Consider the following 20,251-nt stretch of genomic DNA (forward strand, 5'->3'; position numbering starts at 1 on the left):
TATCTAAAGCCCTGTCTAAACTATCAGATAATATTTGACAACAGGATATCACATGCCTAAATATGGTCATGATGCGATGGGCATACACCAGTTTTTTTGTCAAAGAAAATAAAGTACTCAGGATAGAGCTCTATTAAATACAAGTGATTATGAATATATATGAATAAAAGACTGCCTGGTATGATTTGAATTATCTTCAGGCATTATTGCCATGCTCTAGATTGAGATACAATATCAGTTATTGTATTGTATTTATTAGGTTTGTAATAAACATCAGTCTCATACACTTTGTTTGCATTTGGTATGTCTTTACTAATGTCTAAAAGCAGTCTCCAATACTTAATCAATTTTGTTCCTTTTAATTTGTTTGGGTCAACACCTGATATTTTTTAAACTCTAAAAGGCCACTAGCTGACCAGATTCAAAGGCAGTTCAGCCTTATAGCATACCATAAAACCTAGCTTTAAAGCATAATGGGCTTAAGATCGAGAAACAGCGCATCTCAAATTGAAGCCCACTTCTTCAGTTTGCAAAATTAGGCTCAAAAAGAAGCATAATCTTGAAAAGAAGCCCATGGGCTTATTTTCAAGATAGCATAGGCTTCTTTTCAAGGTAGTACAATACATACACTGTATGTGAATTTCAAAGAAACAAAATTAATTAAAAACACTCTTGGTTTACACAATAGTTTAAGTGATTTAATACACTCCATGTTACAGATTGATGTTACAGTGGCCATATTTATTGTTTTATTCCCAAAAATTACAGCATTCACTTTGATAAGAAACGCCCTCTTTACTTTACAAATGTGGCTTTGAAAAGAAGTCCATCATGAAAAGAAGGCCATTTCGAAAAGAAGCCTAATTAAAAAGTTTGCAAAAAAAAGCCCAGGGCTTCTATTTGAGGTTTTACGGTATGTAGTCTCTATGAAGAGAAAAGTACTGGAATTTGTAACATGTTCATTAATGCATCCAATAACTAGAGGTCACATAACTGTTACTCTTCAATTCAACTCAAGACAAGACAAGTATCATATACTCTTTTGTAGAGTATTTGGTGTTTAAATCAGCCCTTTCAAATAAAGCATTATAACATACTGTGAAGCACTTTGTGAATTTTTTATTTGACTGGAATAAAAAAATTCTTTATAAGTTAAACTAACCCCTTCCCCACCCAAATTATTAAAATTAAAAGATAATAGAACAACTACTCTAAAAAAAAAAATATTTTTAATGTTTTTCAATTCAATAATGATATTTTTCTAAACATTAATTTTAAAATAAATGCAATACGAGACGAGCAGGGGGTTACCGCAGTGTACTGGTCCACTCGGCTTGTGTCGCGGACAGATGAAAGTGCGTCGGTTTACTGGTTGCAGAGGGCATGAAGCGACCCTCAGGGGAGGAGAAAGTTATTGAAAAGCGCAACATTTAGTTCATTGTGCCACAAGCAACAATTGTTGGAATGGCGCAATATATATACACGATTTGATTTGATTTGGATACTAATAAAATTATAAATTCTAAAGAAACTCACCCAAACAGTCAACATTAACACAAGATGGAAATATTCCAGATCCTTTCTCCAGAGTGAACTCAGGATTGGCACCTGACCCCTCCTCAATATCAACACACAGTTGTATTTGTTGTGCGCAAACGTTGTTGGTCAAGTCTATATTAACAGTCAGGTTGGACAAAGTCAGATTTCTTCCTGCAGTTAATTGTGTACTGTTGTCATCAGCGTTTATAATCACATCCTCATTTGGGGTTAAATCATTCCCATTCTATGAGTGAAAAAAATATGAATAAGTTATTCTCCCTAATAAAAAATGAAACTCAAATAGTTTCAAGGAATCTTGTCAAAGTGGCACCCCATAGTCATTCAAGTCAGGCTCCAGAGGGAAAAAAAATTGTTGCAATGTTGTAAAACTGATTTTCCCAAGACATGAAAAGATATTATATTTAAAAACTTGCAAGGAAAAAAGGGTGTTTATGCCCTTTTTTTCTCCAGTTTTTAAATATTCCAAAATCTGTATCTCATTAACCATTTTCAAGTTTTTTTTCAAATATTCTTTTTGTGTCTTAAAAAAATCAGTTGTAAAACATATAAATAAAAATTGTTTCCTCAGACTGCTGAGCCTGGATGTAATGCATGTATATAAGCTTTGCAGCTTTGCTTCTTAATAACAATATCTCACTTGGGGGGTTAAACAATTCCCATTCTATGAGCTAAAAAAATTGAATTCAATGAAATATGATGAGAAATTAAAGTTCACTACATTAATTGTTAGTATGTCCAATGGAAATCAAATAGTCTATTGATATAATCGATAATAATAACAATAGCAACAACAAAGCACAACAGTAATTAATGTAACTTTTGTATTCTTCATAATGTTTATAATCTCAAGATAACTGTTCTGACAGCAACTCTTTTTAGATATAGTAATTACTTAACTTTAGCTATCTCAGATCTTATATTGAATAGCATTTGAACTGTTCATTGTGTGTATCCTTTACGTATATGGCCAAATTAATTTCAATTTTAATACATATACTGAGAATGAGAATATATCAAAGAGAAATGGGATTATGCATACTAGGAAAAAATTACTGTTGGATGTGCTAATGAATATTGATAGTACTTGATGTTTGGTTGATGTTCAGATGTGAACTCATACAGTGTCATACGACGCAGGCAAATGAAATTTGTTGTCGCATTGGGTATGTGTGAGTAAATGCTAACGTGACAGGTTTGCGTCTAAATTTCACCGGAATTTTGTAGCTGGTTAAGAGAACGATCTGTTTTTACAAGTATAACACTTTATGATGACTCTGTGTTCAAATGATTTTCGTTACAAAAAGTCTCATTTAGAGCCAATCAACTTACAGTATCTTTCAGACCTGCCTTTACGGCCCAAAGGTTATCTCCGGTTATACTGGCGGCAAACTCGCTTGAAGTTATTGTAAGAGAGAACACTATTGTATTATCCAAACCCGCTATTACGGGATCTCCACTGACAACCATGGAAACTGATGCATCTACAATTTGCACACCTATGTAAACAAAATGAATAATAAATTTTCATTATATGAAAATGATTGAAATAATATTGATTAATATTCATATTATTATCAAATATCATTAATATTATCATCATTCTCACTATTTACTTTGAAGATTTTTTGCTCATCTTCATCTCCTTCCTGAAGATGAATGTATAAAGTTTGAAATATTGAATCGCAGTGGATCGTATCACTTTCTTTGGGGTTTGTTTCATACTGTCTTTCATCAAACTTATAGTGAAACATACTTTATGAGTATTATTAACATTTCTATTTTATTATTATTACCATTGTTGATTAAAATTGATGTAAAGCTACTTAAAAAAATTATTACATGTGAATGATTACAATGCAAATGAGAAAAATTTACACTGTAATCACTGTTGTCAAATAGTTATGCATGTTATTTCTATTTATCATCATTTTCAAAATTGCTATACTAGTTAATTAATGAGAACAATGCTTTCACTTATTATCTCACCTAAGCAATTGGCAACTTGACACAACGGTTTTAAAGGGTCTCGAACTGTCGTGATACTAAACGATGGGTCACTAGCTGGATCACGCATGAACTCCACACAAAGGTAATAGTAAAGGAAGGGATCGTCAAAACACTTCAGACCATTCAGGTCTAAAGTGGCTGTAACTCCCGTGAATTCTAAAGGTGAGCCGGCTGTAATGGCAGCATTTTTCTGCTCTGTTGTGAGGTCAGCTAAGGTCTCTCCGTATCGTGGCCCTTGACCAATGCTGTTTGTACCTATAAACACGTTTATCTGCCACAGGTCTGTACCACTTAGAGCAGTGCTTGTTGAATCCGTAGCAACCGTAAGGTCAAATGTAACATCAGTCGGTGAGTTTTCCTTGACTTCATTATCACCGTCGATAAAGGTGTCAGTATCATCAATGACAACACCTGTAATTATGTAACATAACGATAAAATTGATGAATATTCATTGAATTTATGATTACATTATAAATGCCATATATAGGCATATGTTCTTATTTGTGCTGGTTGGCTGTACTGTACGCTAAAAATCGATAGCAAATAATATAGTGATATTCTAGGTAATCATTTTTAAGTGTGTTTGGTACCAGGTTAACAGTTAATATCTTTAAAATTCTATTTCTTTTGAGTGCACAAAGCACTTGTTTCTGTGCTTTTTAACATCTTAACCAGTCCCCCCTCCCCACCATTTTGCCACTAAATTTTAATGCATATCAAAGTTATAAATTGAAATTAGCGCTTCAGCCTACTCACTTATTTATTCAGTAAAATAATAATTAATATTAATATCCTGAAAATGTTGTGCCCCCTGTTTGAAAAATTCTGGATCCGCCCCTGATTATCCATTTTTATTTCCTCATAAATGATACTTGCAGTGCTTTCAATAACAAGTTATGGATGTAACAGAATTTACTTCTATGTTTGATTTCACTAAACTTCAATTCCTAAAAGTAGAAGAGTAACATCATTGTCCACATACAAATTTTGTTTTGTACTCATAGGTTTCATGTTATGAAACTGATGCATATAGTATTGGTATTGTAGTTTACTTGTATCACATTAAATAATGCATCTGTTATTCTTATTGTCACCAAGTCACTTTGAATGACAATAGCATATTATTCCCTTTTAAAAAATAAATGAGAATAATAGAATCAATAAAAAGATTCATTTTTCTAGGATTTATTGCATGGGTGACTACTGTTACTTATAATCAACAATAGTGAACACTTTGATACTAAAAGTACAGTCTAAGGGCTGTAATCTGTGGTTTTTAGGTTTTACCGTACTAACGAGTATTGCATAATACTGCATAAAACCTTTCAAAATTGTAAATTATGTAATGATGAAATATAATTAAGAATAAATAAAAGTGGGATACCCACAAAAAACAAAAAAAAAGTTTTACAGTGCAGTACTTCGGTTTCCTCAGCAAAATATTCAAAAAATCCTACACTTTAATGTGTAATAACAAATAATAATTTTGTCTAGAGGTATGATGCCAGGCTAGTGACCTGGAGATCGTGGGTTTGAGTCCCACCCGAGAACAACTTTTTCACACATACTGAGTATTCAGTACATTTCCACATCAAGTGGGGCAAAAATTACACCTATAATTAATAATCTTCCTATACATTTACTAGTAACCATAATCCTTAGACCTTATCTGTACTAATTGTCAAAGAAAAGTTGGTCCGCCAGGTAGATTTTTATATGTTTGTACCAGCCTCTAGTAAACTAAAGTTTCCAATGTAATGCAGTGCTTGAGCTGGTCCTAAAACATGTCCTTATAGGGATTGAACCAGAGGCTAGCTGAAGGCCAGCAATTGGAATTTTGTGCACATATACAACATGTATCCTCCAAGTCAGATATTTCAGTGTAAAATTAATGCGACTAAGTCAAGGTTCCTGACAAGTCAACGAATTCAATTGCAAAATCAGGCAAAATAGCCTAAAAATTAGTAACATTAATTGTAGCTACTAGTATATACAGAATATAAACTCACACATACCCCGACGCAACAACAAATCGTGTCGGGATGCGTCGTACAACGCTGTCTATGTTGGCCTTAAGTCTCTTGTATGAGGCTCAGGGAGAGGAGATGTTTTTAGTCACGAGATAAAAACCTGTAGTGACAGGGTTTGAACCCAGGACATTGAGATTGGAAGCAAGCAACTTACTATCAAGTTACAGCCCCACTCTTCACACAAAAAGGCAACTATTGTTTAGGGATAATGCATTCAAATCCCCATTCCCAGCAAGATTTCAGTTGTTAAGAAAAATCTGATTTTTATATAATGTTATAAAGATTTATAAATGCAATACGAAATTGCTAATTTAACTGAATTTAGACATTCCTAAACATGAAAACAATTTAAAATAAGACTGAAATTTGATTTTTTTGTGTCCCACACAAAAAATAAATGCGGATGGATTTTCCGCTAGTATTGACCACTGAGATTAAAATTAAACAATGACAATTAAACAATTATATCTCAGGCCTACTCGATCGATGCGAAGTACGAAAACCAATTTCATTTAGAGGGCACCTCCACAACCTCTGAATTTGCCTAGTAACGAAGAATTTGTCGAGAAAATGGTAATCTCCTATGAGAAATAGTCTGTATTTCTCATTTTTTTTATTCTCTTGCATAAAACTAAAATTTATGCCAATATTTTTCCATTGTTTATAATAAATAGATTAATGCATATGCATTTTTTCTATAAAAATTTTGCCAAGAATGGGGCTTTAAGTTTAGTGTATAAAACTGTTTATACAACTTCATAAAACTAGGTGTTTGTCTTTTTTTCATTCCAATTATTTAGGCATTGTTTATAATTTAAATATACTTTAATTACTTATTTCAATTTCAAGTTTCTAATAATTTAATACTAATACAGATAAAAACCTGTGCAAGATAAAAGGTAGGCTCTATAAAATAATGTTCTACATGTTGAGTAATAATATCCAGCTTACAGGGAAGTTGCTAGTATTAGTAGTACAGTGTTGCAATCTTTAGAAAAGTGAACTAGTTGTATGAGTAAACATTATATTATCCATACTCTTGGTACTACCTGATACTCTATTCATGAAAAGCACAATGGGTTACACACTTCACAAAACAAACTTAACGACCGAAAATAGAATGGTATGTTGACCCGATTCATGTCAATACACTTAGATGCTTTTAAGTCATCCTAAATTAAAAGAATGTAAAAATTTTTAACATTTACGCCCTAAGTAAAGTTTATATAATATTGAATTTAATTTAAGAAAAGTCAATCCAATTAACAGTTGAACGGTTTCCATACCTTTCAATGGGAAGCTAGAGATGCATTTATTACTAGCTAATTTGGGAGGGGAATAGCTTGGTATTTAAAATGCTTGCCTTTTAATCCGATTCGGTGATGGGCGTCACATGACCTAACTTGGGTGTTGGATATAAACACTTTTACACTATTGAGGCTGCAACCCTTGTTATTGCTGTAAAGATCATCATAATTCCCAGTAAACTATACCAAATTGATTGGAAACCGAAACTTAAGAATTTTGCCTTAATGGTTTGCTAATGCTCTAAAGGATACTGGCCGCATTTTTTGGACAAAAGTTAGGCCTAGGCCACTGCACATCTACGGCCTGCTTAGGTATAACTGTAGAAATTCTTCGACCCGTTAACTACACTATGCTATGATTTTAAGGCTAGCTAAAATTTACGAATTTCAAAGCATGCAATGCTAAAAGAATGCTATGATAAATAAATAAACACTATTTTGAACAATCGTACTGCTTTTCCTTGTCATTTATTTTTCACGTTAATAATGGGTGGTTGTTTTCGCCACCTCAACACTAACTTTCTTATACTTTCACACTGATTGCACTGTAATGTTTTCCATGGTATATCCAAGGTGTTAGAGCTTTTAACAAAACTTTTAAAAGATGAATTATGGTAGTAATGATGATGAAAATGGAAAATGATAGTAATAATAATAATAATAATAATAATAATAATAATAATAATAATAATATTGATAATAATAATAATGCTTCGGTGGCTTATAATGTTTTAATGGTTGTTGTTTAATGTCTTTTTTACATTGTAATTTTTATAGTTCATGATATTTGATCATTCTTTTAATTGTTCTACTGTATTTTAATGCGAGAACTGAATTTCCGATTTGGAGCAATAAAGTGTACAGTATCTTATCTTATCAAGTCATGTCACGTGATGGGGTGTTAAGAAACATCGCTGAATCGGTCTATTCCAGGGTTCTGGTTTTTAATTCCTATTATGGACTTTTAATTGTCATTACCAAAAAAACAACTTCACTACCTAAACCTTGTAGTGAGACTTCAAGCCAGACACTCACTTCGCCTTATAATTATCGGCCAATGCAACTACACTTAGACAATGGTACGCCTTCAGCTGATTGTCGGTAGCATGCAGAATGGATCGTTATTAAAAATGATCCGTTGTATTCTCCTTTGATCCGACGGTGTCCCATCTTCTAGTGTTCACAGGGAGCAAAGTTGGGCGATCTTACAACAAAGTGAGTGGCTGGCTTTAGTCTATGTATAGTATTTTGTGTGTATGTTTGTCTTGTAAAGGGAATGGTAATTAATTTAACTTTGGCCCTTATGCCTAAAGTGAATGAAATAAAAAATAAATAAATTTCACACAACCTTCAAGGGATATAACAATATCTAAGCTTATTTTAATCAATGTCCTCTTAAAACATTTAATATGAATTAAATGTAATTCCCTTCTATTATTACATTATTACTATTTAAATTTAATCTGATTTATATCCAAATTGTACTGACGTATCTTTTAACATGGCACAACTCTGTAATTTTTTGTTTATGTCTATTGTCTAAGCCTTTCTGAAATATGCACATGAGTAGCACTTATGGGGTAATAACCACGGCTACCTTTGGGAATTTTTTCTTTGTACAATATAGTAGACCTTGGCTTTTAAAAATATAAATTATTAATTATTAGGCCAAAAAAATGTCATGTAGGCTAAGCCAGACTGACACAAAATCTTTAAAATATTGGGTTGGCTTTTTGGCAAAAATATTTATTACTTTCTAGGAGTCCAAAATACCAACCCTGATTATCAAATTTAACTATGATTGGCTTTTAGCTTTATAAAGAACAACAAAATATTCCTTACTTCCAACAAACACATCTGTAAATGCTGAACTTGCGAGTCCATTACTGTACGCTTCCACAGAGATATTGTACGACTCATTAAACTTCAAGTTATCTACAATAACTGAGAGTCCATCATCTGGCTGAGCTAATGATACTTGTAGACCAGAGCTTGTCTTTATCAAGTACTCGTTGGTGTAACCATTTCCTGGGACAACCTTGACATTCACACTGCCTACATTGTTGGGAGAGTATTCGACTGAAGGGGCCTCGGGTACTAATATAATTAAAAATAAATACATATAAAAATTAGTAAGATTTGTTTTCTATTGTAAGTTTATTGACCTGATTCATGCACGATAGGAAGTTACATGCGTGTTTGAAAATAATTAGCATGCTACATCATGTACATGTGAATGCGCATCTATGAAATGTGAGGACATGTCTCATGTAATAAGTCTCAAACATCCCAGGAGGTATTTAGTAAAGGACCTCTGCGTAAGCAGTCATGTAACAGCTATGAGCTCCCACTAGCTAAAGCCAGGGCCCCAGACCTGAAGGGAGACCCAGGATATTCATCAGCATAATCATTTCAATCGAGCAGGCTTTTAAAGGAACATAACATGTAAAAATTTATTTTAATATAACATTAGATGTCAAAAATGCCCCAGTAGGGTTTACCCCATACCGCACCATGCTCTCAAGACAGAGCCCCAGAGTTAGGGCCCAAAGGAGCCTTAGCCAGGGGCTAGTCAAAAGTGAAGTGATGTCAGCTCTGACGTTCTGATGACATTTTGGTTGATAGCAAGACCTATTCTTCACATGAGCTGACCCAAGCAAGGGCGCTGGAGGGCTCTTTCCTTAAAAAACTCATACTACATTTGTGGGAGTTTGTACCTCTGATGTCAGTTCATAGTGTTCTTGTTCTGTCTAATATTGGTGGATTCTATTATTTTTCTATTTTGCTAGTGTGATTATTTTTTTCAAGTATTTTAGGGAGATTGTTCATGGAAATCATGTGGTCAGTAACTGCAGATTTGTGAGTGAATAGGATGCAGAGTTCCTACAGTAGCTATTCTAGTGAGAACTGGAGCAGTAAGTGTCAACATCCGATTTGTGTCCTTTCATTCAATTAAAATGTCATCGGAAGGTCTGAGCTTCATCGCTTCAATTTTGATGGTGCATCTTGCCAAGCCGGTAAGTAAAAATAACAATTTACTGTATTTCAAACAACTGGATTAACAAAAAAGAACACTTCAGAAATATTCTATTGAATCCAGAATGAATTTAATTCTTCTGAACATCATTATGAATTATAAAAAGTTCCTGAGAAAAAGTAGTTGAAAATTAAATATGATCTTTGTGTGTAGGTGTTTGTTTTACAACTATGATGCGAATACATAAACATTAATACTCACAAGTTGCATACTGTGACGGGACTCCATAAAATCCATCTTCATTTGCATACGACAAATACAATACATAAAGTGTTCCCGGTTTTAAGTCTTCAAGCACTGTTGACACTTCATCAAAGGAACTTAACTGGACAACACTGGATTCATCAGAACTGTTTTTAGGATGGAATGTAACATTTGCGCTCCCAAAGCTCTGGCTCCTTACAGGCCAGGAGAGTGATAAACTTGTTTTGTTATATGCTGTCCGCCATATAGTACCATCTAATACAGGAATCAATTGAATATGTTAATAGGCTTCATATGGAAGAACTGTATTAATAATTTCAAAAATAAGTTAAGCTTTACATCAATGTGGAAGTCTGCAGAAGTGTGGACATTTTCAAAAGAAGACAGATGATAGTCAAAATCAGAACACAGAGCATCATTTTGAAATGTGGGTAAACAGGGATGATGGCTGATTGAATGTAGAAATTACTATAGCTATTCAGCAAAATGCAAGCGTCCCAAGTTGGGTGAAATCCCTTCCGGAAGATCTGGTTAAATGAGCTTACAAAATCCTATTTAATTTCATTTTTCTGTGCATGTGATTAACTATCGGCACTGATTTCCATGAGACACTTTTGATATTAAAGTAGTAAAAACATATAAATTTCATTAATTTGGGGGAGATGGGTTACTTTCCAGGAGATTCTTGTTTGTTTGTGGGAGTACGAGAGGTCATCACGGCTACCGGGAGACTCCCAATACTTCCGAGCGACTTGGGACCCCTGCAAAATGTTACTGTATTAGGAATCACAGTACATTAAACATTTTTGTTGCGAAAATAAGGTAAGGTAATGCCATTGCTTAATATATACACCAAGAAAAGAAAATGAAATTAAATGTTTGCTACAATGCCATGCATCTAACACTAACACACAAATAAAAATAATTCGGGCTCTGTTTAAGGTAAAGATAAAATAGAAACAGTTACCATTATACAAAAAAAAAGACAAGAACTGAAAACAACAGATCTTAATCTACTGTAGGTGAACTTACTCTCTGTGACCACAGAATCCTGAACTTGATTCAGAAGAAGCCCACCAGTTGAGTTGACACCTTGTACTGTCACTGTGTAGTTAGTAGAGGATTCCACATGTTCATAGACAGTGGTGACACCCAGTCCAGCGAGTATCGGGTTGCCATTGAGAAGGATCCCAGTATCAGTATTCCAGATCTCAATCATTGCACTCACTACATCACCAGAGGCTGGCAGTGTATAAGAGATATTTAAACTGCCACTGGTACTATATAAGACGGGATCCTCATATATAGTCTATCAGAATAATAATAATATTTGTGAACAAAAATTAATGATCTATATAATTTTATATATCTATTACTATAAAAAATCTCCTGGAAAATAACTTATCTCCTGCAATTTACGATATTTTCATGCAGCGGGGATATGATACGTTATGATACTCCTTTACTGTCATTTTAACAACATGGTAAAAAATGAAATTTGTGTTGATTGATGTGATAGGCAAAAACAGTAGTACGTGCAATTCAGAAATATTAAAGTATTAATTAACTCCTTGAGAGAATCATATGGGTGAATTTGGGATCTCAGGATCAATAAGAATCAATAAGAGACCACCATGATCCACTAGCTGAAAGAAAAAGTGACAGTGCTGCCCTGAAGCTGAAAAAAAACCAGCGACTAACACCAAAAAGGTGAAAACAATCTGTGAGTCACAGAGACAGAAAACAGCCGACTGTCTGCTGGTGGATCACAATGAGTCTCCCAATCACCCAAGAAAGGTCCCCACCCACCAATACAAGACTTAGCACGACCCCTCCTCCATTGAAAATGTCTGAAGCAAAAAAATTTTGCTCAAGTACTTAAAAACCACCTCCATGTCACCTTATTCAACCACTATATCGCTCCTTAACCACTAAGCTATACAACTTTGCACCAAGTATTACTAACAATTACGTTGACAACTTCCTCTACTACATGACAAACACATACCATAAAGCATTTTGAAAAGATCAGTTTTCAAAAACTGTGTGCGCCCAATGAGTAATCAACTCAGAATGGTCCTGCCCTTCTTGTCAAAATGAAACCATTCATTTTTGGGTTAATAACATCCTACAGTAGTACTTCTGAACAATTAATGCTGAAATGACATACTGTACATCCAAATATAAACAAATCTTATTGGAAAGTACATAATTTCCCACAAAATATGATATTTTTTCATCAAAATTTGCAATTAACTAATGATATCGACATTTTGTATTGAACATCTTAAACGAAGGGGAAGAGTCTATATATATAGTAAGACCATGCTGAATGTAGGTTAAAAAATGGCCCCTGAAAAAAGGGCCCGGAAAAAATTTCACCGGTACAAATGGCCCCAAATGACAGGTGGGTAAAAATGACCCAAATCATGAAATTTAATAATAAAACTGACTTTTTTCTTTCAACTATCTAAATGCTGCAAAATAGCAAAAATTATTACCAATAAATCAATATAAATTAATGTTTAGTACAGTAAGTCCAGGTGTTTTTGAGAATTTTTGGGAATTACTTATTTTAGGAGTTTGGTACACAGTACTGTACCTTCATTATTTATTAGCATTTTAGTTTGTTTACTTGGTAATAATATTGTAAACTACAGGTACTGTACACCTTATTTTACAGGAACCTTGAAATATTTGTGAATAGTTTAATAGTTTGAGTGAAATTACAACAGCAATATTTTAAAATATACTATTTAACTAATAATAATAATAATAATAATAATAATAATAATAATAATAATAATAATAATAACAATAATAATATACTTTGAAATTAATCTACAAATAATACATTAATTTAAAATATAACATAGACCTAAAGATCTGGTAATACCACTTTGCTAAACTGTCAAATGTGTTTTTAAAACATTTTTTAGCTGGAATTTACACAAATACAGCAAGTTAAAATATACCTAGATCTAACACATTTTTTATATTTTTATTACACAAATGCCTGCTTCAAAATTTTCTGAAACACATTTGACAGTTGGATCTTTATAAAACAAAAATAATTTAATTTATTAAATTATAAAACATAAAATAATGATTGACTAAATTATTTTATTTAAAATAACAAGTGATGCATTAATTTATTAAATTATTTATATAAAAAAAAACCCAAAAAATATTCACATTACTGAATTTTATAATGTCAAAGTTGTAATTTTAAAAATGTTATTTATTACATATAATGTACCCTATTAACTATTTTATTAATTTTTATATAATTCCTGCAAAAAGTTATATAAATGGAAACTTATTTGACATTGGATTCTTTTTAAAAATCTATTTTATTTTTTGATTCATAGCGATTTAATATTGATTCAATTTTTGCTGTTTTGCTACATTACTACACATGTATTGTTCAATGAAATTTTATTTTTATTTTATCTTCCGTCTGGATGTTTTTGGCAAAATTTAATTGCTAAATAAGAAAACAAAATTTTATTTTTATTTTATTTTTGCTTTCCTCAGATGGTCTATACTTTCCAACCATCACCTGATTTAAATATCATGAGTACTGTATACCTTTATTTAATGAATGTATATTTCAAATAATAATAGTAATAATAGTTGGATTTGTAGAGCGCATCATGCGAAAAAGCCTCTATGCGCTTGGTGATTGAGCTCTTTGAGTTTGACATTTTGAGAAAAAAGAAAGTTGAAGTTATTTTATGAAACTAAAAAAACCTACTCCTTAAACTAAGGCATGGTTGGCCGTTGTCTCCGAGGAGTTGTCATCCGCCCTTTGTTCAGCTGTTTTTTTTTCGTGCTGCTGGGTGTCCATCCACCCTCCCATTGGCAGCCGCTAAAGACCACCAGATGGGGTTGTCGGAATTAGTCGCCGACGACTCGACCAGATGCAGTTTATAACTTTGTGCCCAGGACACTATAATCCTAATCTACACTTACATACACTAAAATAAACTAACTTAAATAATTGGTTGAACTATTCCCATAATTAATAAATGAAGGTTTCGGGTCAGAGGTCAGCAAATCAAAAAAAATAAAAAATTCCTATTTACTGTGAAAGATACACTATTCTTTGTTACTGTCTTTCTGTAGTTATGAATTTCTCACTGTACATACTGTGTTGGGCCAAAAGAACAATTTGAATATATCTTTAGACACCTTGATCTTTCACTTCAATGATATATAAAGAATGTCTGTTATATAATGCTACAGGAGCGTATTTCGTGAATAAGAACAGCTAATTCAGCACTTTTAAAGGAGCATTCAACTAAAACTAATGTGTGTTAAACAGAATATTGTATGCATTTGAACACTTGAATGGACCAAGGCCAAAGTTTAAAATAGTACAGTACGACATATATGACTACAGTATGTAGGCCTACAGGTACTATATACTGCATTCTTTAGGTTGGATGCACACCTGAATTTACGGTAGCTCAATCTTAATTGAAACATAGGCTTAATTTCCAATAAAAGTGATTTTTCCACAAGTTTACAGTTAGATATTGTAGTTAGTAATACTACTGTATGTCCTATTATATTGCATACAGAGTCTTCTGTGCTTTCAAAAAGTTAATCTGGTTTTTGTAATCTGAATTGGAATCTGCCGTACACAACTTTCTTTTCTGCTCCATGTACAAAAGACGAAAAAGGTCCACTGATTAATCTCAGATAAGAAAGTACCGTATATAGACATAGACATAGACATCACATTATTAATCCAAATCCTTGGAAATTACATCGCTCTTTCAATAAATTAAGCAGGAAAAGTAATTCAATGCAATAAATAATAACTACCTTACATATCTACTATTAAACAGGTAAATGCCCCTCGCAATATACACACAGGTAATACTCCAAGTATTGAAATGTGCACCATAATGTTAAGATTCAATATTTCGACATTATGTCATCATCATTGATGATGACATAATGATGATGTACTGTATAATGGTGCAAGTTTCTTCTGATTAATTTTGTATTGTGAAGTTTGATTGTATTTTACATATATATTTTTACCTTCCCCAGCCTAGGGGTATTTGTTGAATAAATTGAAATTGAATTGAATTAAATAATTATTGTCAAAATATTGGTTCCCAAAACCAAGATGTCATTAAAACCGAAAGGTCCACTGATGAATCTCAGATAAGAAATTATAATACATATTCTAAGAATTGATGACATAATTAATGTCGAAATATTGAATCCCAACACGATGGCAAGCAGTAACTGCTGGTACATTTGTTATTCCACAACCAAAGTTTCAATACTTTAAACATATTGTAGTTTTCATTTTAGAGCTACGTCACTTTTAAATTCACTCAGTTTTAGACATGATTCGTCATAATACAGTATTTTTAAATGAAATTTTAAATTTTATCTAAACACTAAACACTAATTTTATAATGTTTTGAATTACATTTTTACCTTTTAAACATTTTTTCTCAAATTTGAAATTTAAATTTTATATTGTACTGATAATGTTTGCCTCTTTTATTATTTTATTCTTCGTTCTTGTTATTGTTATTATTATAATTATTTTAATGGATCTATTATTTTTCATAAAATGTTTATTCAAATTTCTATATTTTATTCTATATATTTATTCCATGTTAAAATGAATTGTATTGCTCGCTTTGTTATTGTTTTATGTTTGAGGGCCCCTTTGAGTCAGCATTGCTGTTTCACGATACCCTCTTGAAATATGGTTGAATAAATTGTAAATAAATAAATAGCAGGCATTTCAATACTTGTGGTACCAAACATAAAATATTAACTCTTGATATATGGTGATAGGCTTTGATATTTTAAATTCTGCATGAATTTCTTCTTTAAAACACTATTTATTTGATGGAAATTGGTTGAGTATTAGCGAAGTTATGAATATATAATTCCTTTTAGTCATGTAATTTTTGAGAAAACAGCTTCCAAAGATTTCAAAATCAATAATCTATTAATATTATTAAGATTATTCAGATAAAGAAAACATTATTTTAATATACCTTTCCGTTAGAATTACTTTTTAATATTTTGCAGAAATATTATTCAATATACTGTACCTTTTTTTTTTATGTAAAAAAACCTAAAAATGTTCAAAATTCTGATTCTCAATTGTTTTGGGCGCTTGTGCGAAATTAGAAATTGCGACAAATAGCGGGTATTGCCAGATCCAGTAACATATTTACATAGACAAAATTAAAAACTTTATTTTGCTCTCCGAACCAAGTTTCTGGGTCAAGTACAAGCAAAGTAAGATCATTTTGACATTTAGATATCTGAAAACATACCTTAGAAAAGAAACTCCCTAAAAAGATGATCAAATGATAAATTTTATTGTTGGTACTGTATTCCTATAAATTCTTAAATATAGTGTCAAAAACGTGCATTTAATCTATGTAAATCAACAAAGAACATTTGCTATTGTGAAACATATGCAATGGAACTTTATCAGGAACACTGGTACCCAATACGACTTCATATATCTTCTAAGATATATAAAATTGACACGACTCTCTTTGTCATTAAACCTCCCATAGGGAAGACAAATTTGCCAATTATAATGCACAGTAATGACATAATATTATTTATTAGATTATGCTATAATAATATAATTTGGTTATGTTTGTATTTAGTTGAGAGTGTTATATGAATAAAATAAAATATTGTATTCTTGGTTAAGAACACCACAAAAAAAAAATGAATTTCATCAGTTACATTCTCACATTTAATTTGTGTATGTTGTTTTGCACCAAACATACCAAAAATGAATAATTCCTAGATAAACGGTGATTAATGTACATTTATACCGCACCTGCTATGATAAACAATCATCTGGTTCATTAAATTCGCCTCAATGAAAAATGAAATAACTACTAAAAGAAGCATTGATTTTTGGGGAGTTTGGTTGTAATTTACATTGCACATTGACTTTATTGCACGCCGCTATATTAACATGCTCAAATTTCTTCATTGCATCTTAATTACATGTATGTACACATGAACACTGTTACAGTAAATATTGCCTTCGTCTCCTGTAGGCCTTCGGGCAATTCTTCCAGGCAATACTGGAATACATTCGCGTCCTTATATTCCAACATTACCCTCAAAAGTTTACAGTAATGTAATTTACCTATTGTTTTCTTAATAACAATTTGTAACCTTTACAGTATTTTATGAATTCATTAGTAATATTTTCATTTTCATTTTTTTAAATTTAAATATGTTAATAGCACATTAAAATAACATAAAATCCATGTAGCCTCTTGTAACAAATTTAAAATATTATAATTATACCAGCACAAAAAAATGTTAAACTGGAATTTAGACTAAAAAAATATTAACTACATGCTACTGTATAGTACAGTACTACATTACGTCACATATTTGTTTTCTTTTCATAAAAGATCATCAAACACCGAATACAATAACTGTTACTGAATACTGTAGTGTTTACTATTCATAATTCATTCATAATTTATTCGTTGTCTCAAAGGAGATGGTAGAGTAGCCAACAAAAGGAAATCTTCTTTACGGCAGTTGGAGTAGAGGATGGTTGGAGGGTTGCCTTCTTCAATGGCAAGCTTACAGTAATTCCCCCTGCCTCCATCAACACTGTTAATAGGACTTATTTGGTCCCATATATGTCCATTTAATACAGTAGGAATTCTACTGTAATAAACACTTTAGCATCATATTAATTAATACACATCTTTCAATTGGGGTTTTTCCTGCCTTTAATTTAATTACATAATAATAATAATATATAAGTTAGTTAATACGCAATCTTCCAAAATTCACCTCAGAGTCAGTGATGGCGCCAGAAGGGGCAAGGGGGAATTTTCCCCTCCGTCGGAACAACTAGGTCGTCGGGTCAAAAATAATAATTTGCCTATCCAAATAACATTATTTTGACTGCCAATCCTTAATGTTGTGGTCCAAAGCATACTAAGCCATAAAAAAACTCTCCCCATGAACCAAGAGAGTTTTTATTTCGGCCCCTTGGCTCGGACCCCTCTGTCAGACATGTTAGACCCCTTGTCGCGAAATTTCTGGCGCCACCACTCCTCAGAGTCATGGTCAATTTGAAAAAAAAAAACCATAACTGACAGTGGGGCTAAAGTGAGTCAATTGAGGTGTTGATGACAGTATAGCTTTTAGAAGGCTGTTTATAATGGTCTAGAGACAATAGGACTATGTTTACACTCTATTTCTTGGAAGCAGGTGCTATATTTTTTATGTTCTAACACTTTGTTTGGTCCACTTAAATGCAAACATGCCACCGTGAAAATCACCTTAACTCTTAACCATTAGCGTTTCTTCAAAAACATCGATTGATTTTACTACAAAAACGGTAACTCAAAAACTAGAGGTAATAAATAAAGCAATTTAGCTATAAATATAGCTAAATTGTAAACAATTTACAAAATATTTTTTATTTTTTGGGTTGAATTACGAAAAATATAAGTGATATTAGCGTATTTCCAGCAGTATTTGAGCCGGCTTGTGAGGAGTCGTTTATTTACAGCGTTATAACTTTGCTTATACCAATCCATTTGCTCAGGTGGAAACAGCAACAGAAAGGCAATTTTCTTGCGATCCGTCATACATTAAAAATAATCTCATTTAATAAAAGTTTCTTCTGTAATTTTTGCATTCTTTCAAAGATTTTCAAGAAGAAAAAAAGGGCGAGCTTACAGCAGGGATCCGAGCATATTCCATTTTGTGAACTGATGAAAATATGGTACCTGCTGTATCAAAGACTAAAAATTCAATAAATGAATACATAAAAACAGCACTCTTTGGCATAACAGTTATGAAGGTAGCAAAAAAATGTTCATATAAAATGAAATGTGTACATAAAAAAAAAGAACTGTAAAGGCCCAATTACTAAAATAAATAATAACATAATTGTAAACTTATAATGGTATAGCGCATACTATGGAACCTATGGAACACAAATTCAAGCTCCCTGGGGCGGGGGCTATTTTTCCCAATTTACGCAAACATTTCTCTATTCTGCCTGACTCTCATGCGAGGGTTATTCAAGGAGCAGAGCAGTCTGAATAAATGGATAAAATGGAAGTGTTGTATATTTAAGTTGTAATCACATTGAATTTTAACACTTTCATAGGATAATATGAAGATTATACAATGAAACTTTACAAAACATACAACATACATATTATTTAATTAAGTTATTGCCCTAAAACTTAAAATTATTAATGCAATAATGCTGAGCAGAAAAGATATTCTGAAGATCATGTCGAAAGTGAGACTGAGACAAAAATGTTATGAACTTACCCCATTAGTTGGTACTATTCCTTGTATTACGAAGATCAAAAGAATCCATATTCCATGGGCTATCCATCGACTACACCCCTTGCCCATTTTCAGAACCTATTGCCCGATTCTGAATGAACTTCAGTTGGTCGCTGTCCTATCAATTATGTCCCAATTAAAAAACTATTGCTAAGCAAAAAGTCTGCTTCACCACCCAGATTTGTTTTAATCCGGGTTGGATGGTATCATCCCCAAACAATATGTCGCAATGTCCTGTCAATTCGCCGGCAAATTTCGCCCACTGTTTGGTGCTAGTATAAAAGATAAATGAACACACAAACCCAACTAAATGCAGCTTTTTTCTCATGCATGACTTCAGCCATTGTTATTATTAGCCTCACCTAAAGCAAAACACAAAATAGGCCTACCGTACTTAAATTGAAAGCAAACGCTTCGATGCATGGAAACGAAACCACAGGCAAGTTTTTCTGAAGTCGCAAGTGAAATAGCGCCACCAATTTTCGAACAAAGTAATACAAATAGCTGTACAGCATGAACGACTTCTTTCCATGCACTTTTATTTTTAGAAATAGGCTACTCTATTAATCACAGAGCATGCTATTTTTATATTTTGTATTTTTAAACTCAGAATTACACGTATCTGTTAAAATAGTTCTGATGTTAATTTACATTTACATGTATTGTTGCTTTGAAATAGTATCTTAATAATTATTTTTTCATATTATGTGTATGTGTTTGTATATGTATGTATATATATAAGTCGTTGAAA

At 32.3% G+C, this 20,251-nt stretch overlaps 1 protein-coding gene across 1 annotated transcript in view; it reads right to left on the reverse strand.

The window, feature by feature from the left end:
* Positions 1–19,865, reverse strand: part of LOC117104676 — a 30,978-nt gene extending 11,113 nt beyond the window's left edge. The window contains exons 1-7 of the mRNA XM_033245561.1: positions 19,483–19,865; positions 11,179–11,455; positions 10,144–10,401; positions 8,748–9,002; positions 3,547–3,978; positions 2,890–3,056; positions 1,537–1,783 (exon numbers count right to left, since the gene is read on the reverse strand). Coding sequence (XP_033101452.1) covers positions 1,537–1,783; positions 2,890–3,056; positions 3,547–3,978; positions 8,748–9,002; positions 10,144–10,401; positions 11,179–11,455; positions 19,483–19,569 — 1,723 coding nt within the window. The 5' untranslated portion in view covers positions 19,570–19,865. The remainder of the gene's footprint in view (positions 1–1,536; positions 1,784–2,889; positions 3,057–3,546; positions 3,979–8,747; positions 9,003–10,143; positions 10,402–11,178; positions 11,456–19,482) is intronic.
* Between the last annotated feature and the right edge of the window lie 386 nt (positions 19,866–20,251).

The sequence above is a fragment of the Anneissia japonica genome, unplaced genomic scaffold (genome assembly GCF_011630105.1).
Source record: "Anneissia japonica isolate Jap-2015-1 unplaced genomic scaffold, ASM1163010v1 scaffold287712_len2945570_cov188, whole genome shotgun sequence".
NCBI classification, from domain to species: domain Eukaryota; kingdom Metazoa; phylum Echinodermata; class Crinoidea; order Comatulida; family Comatulidae; genus Anneissia; species Anneissia japonica.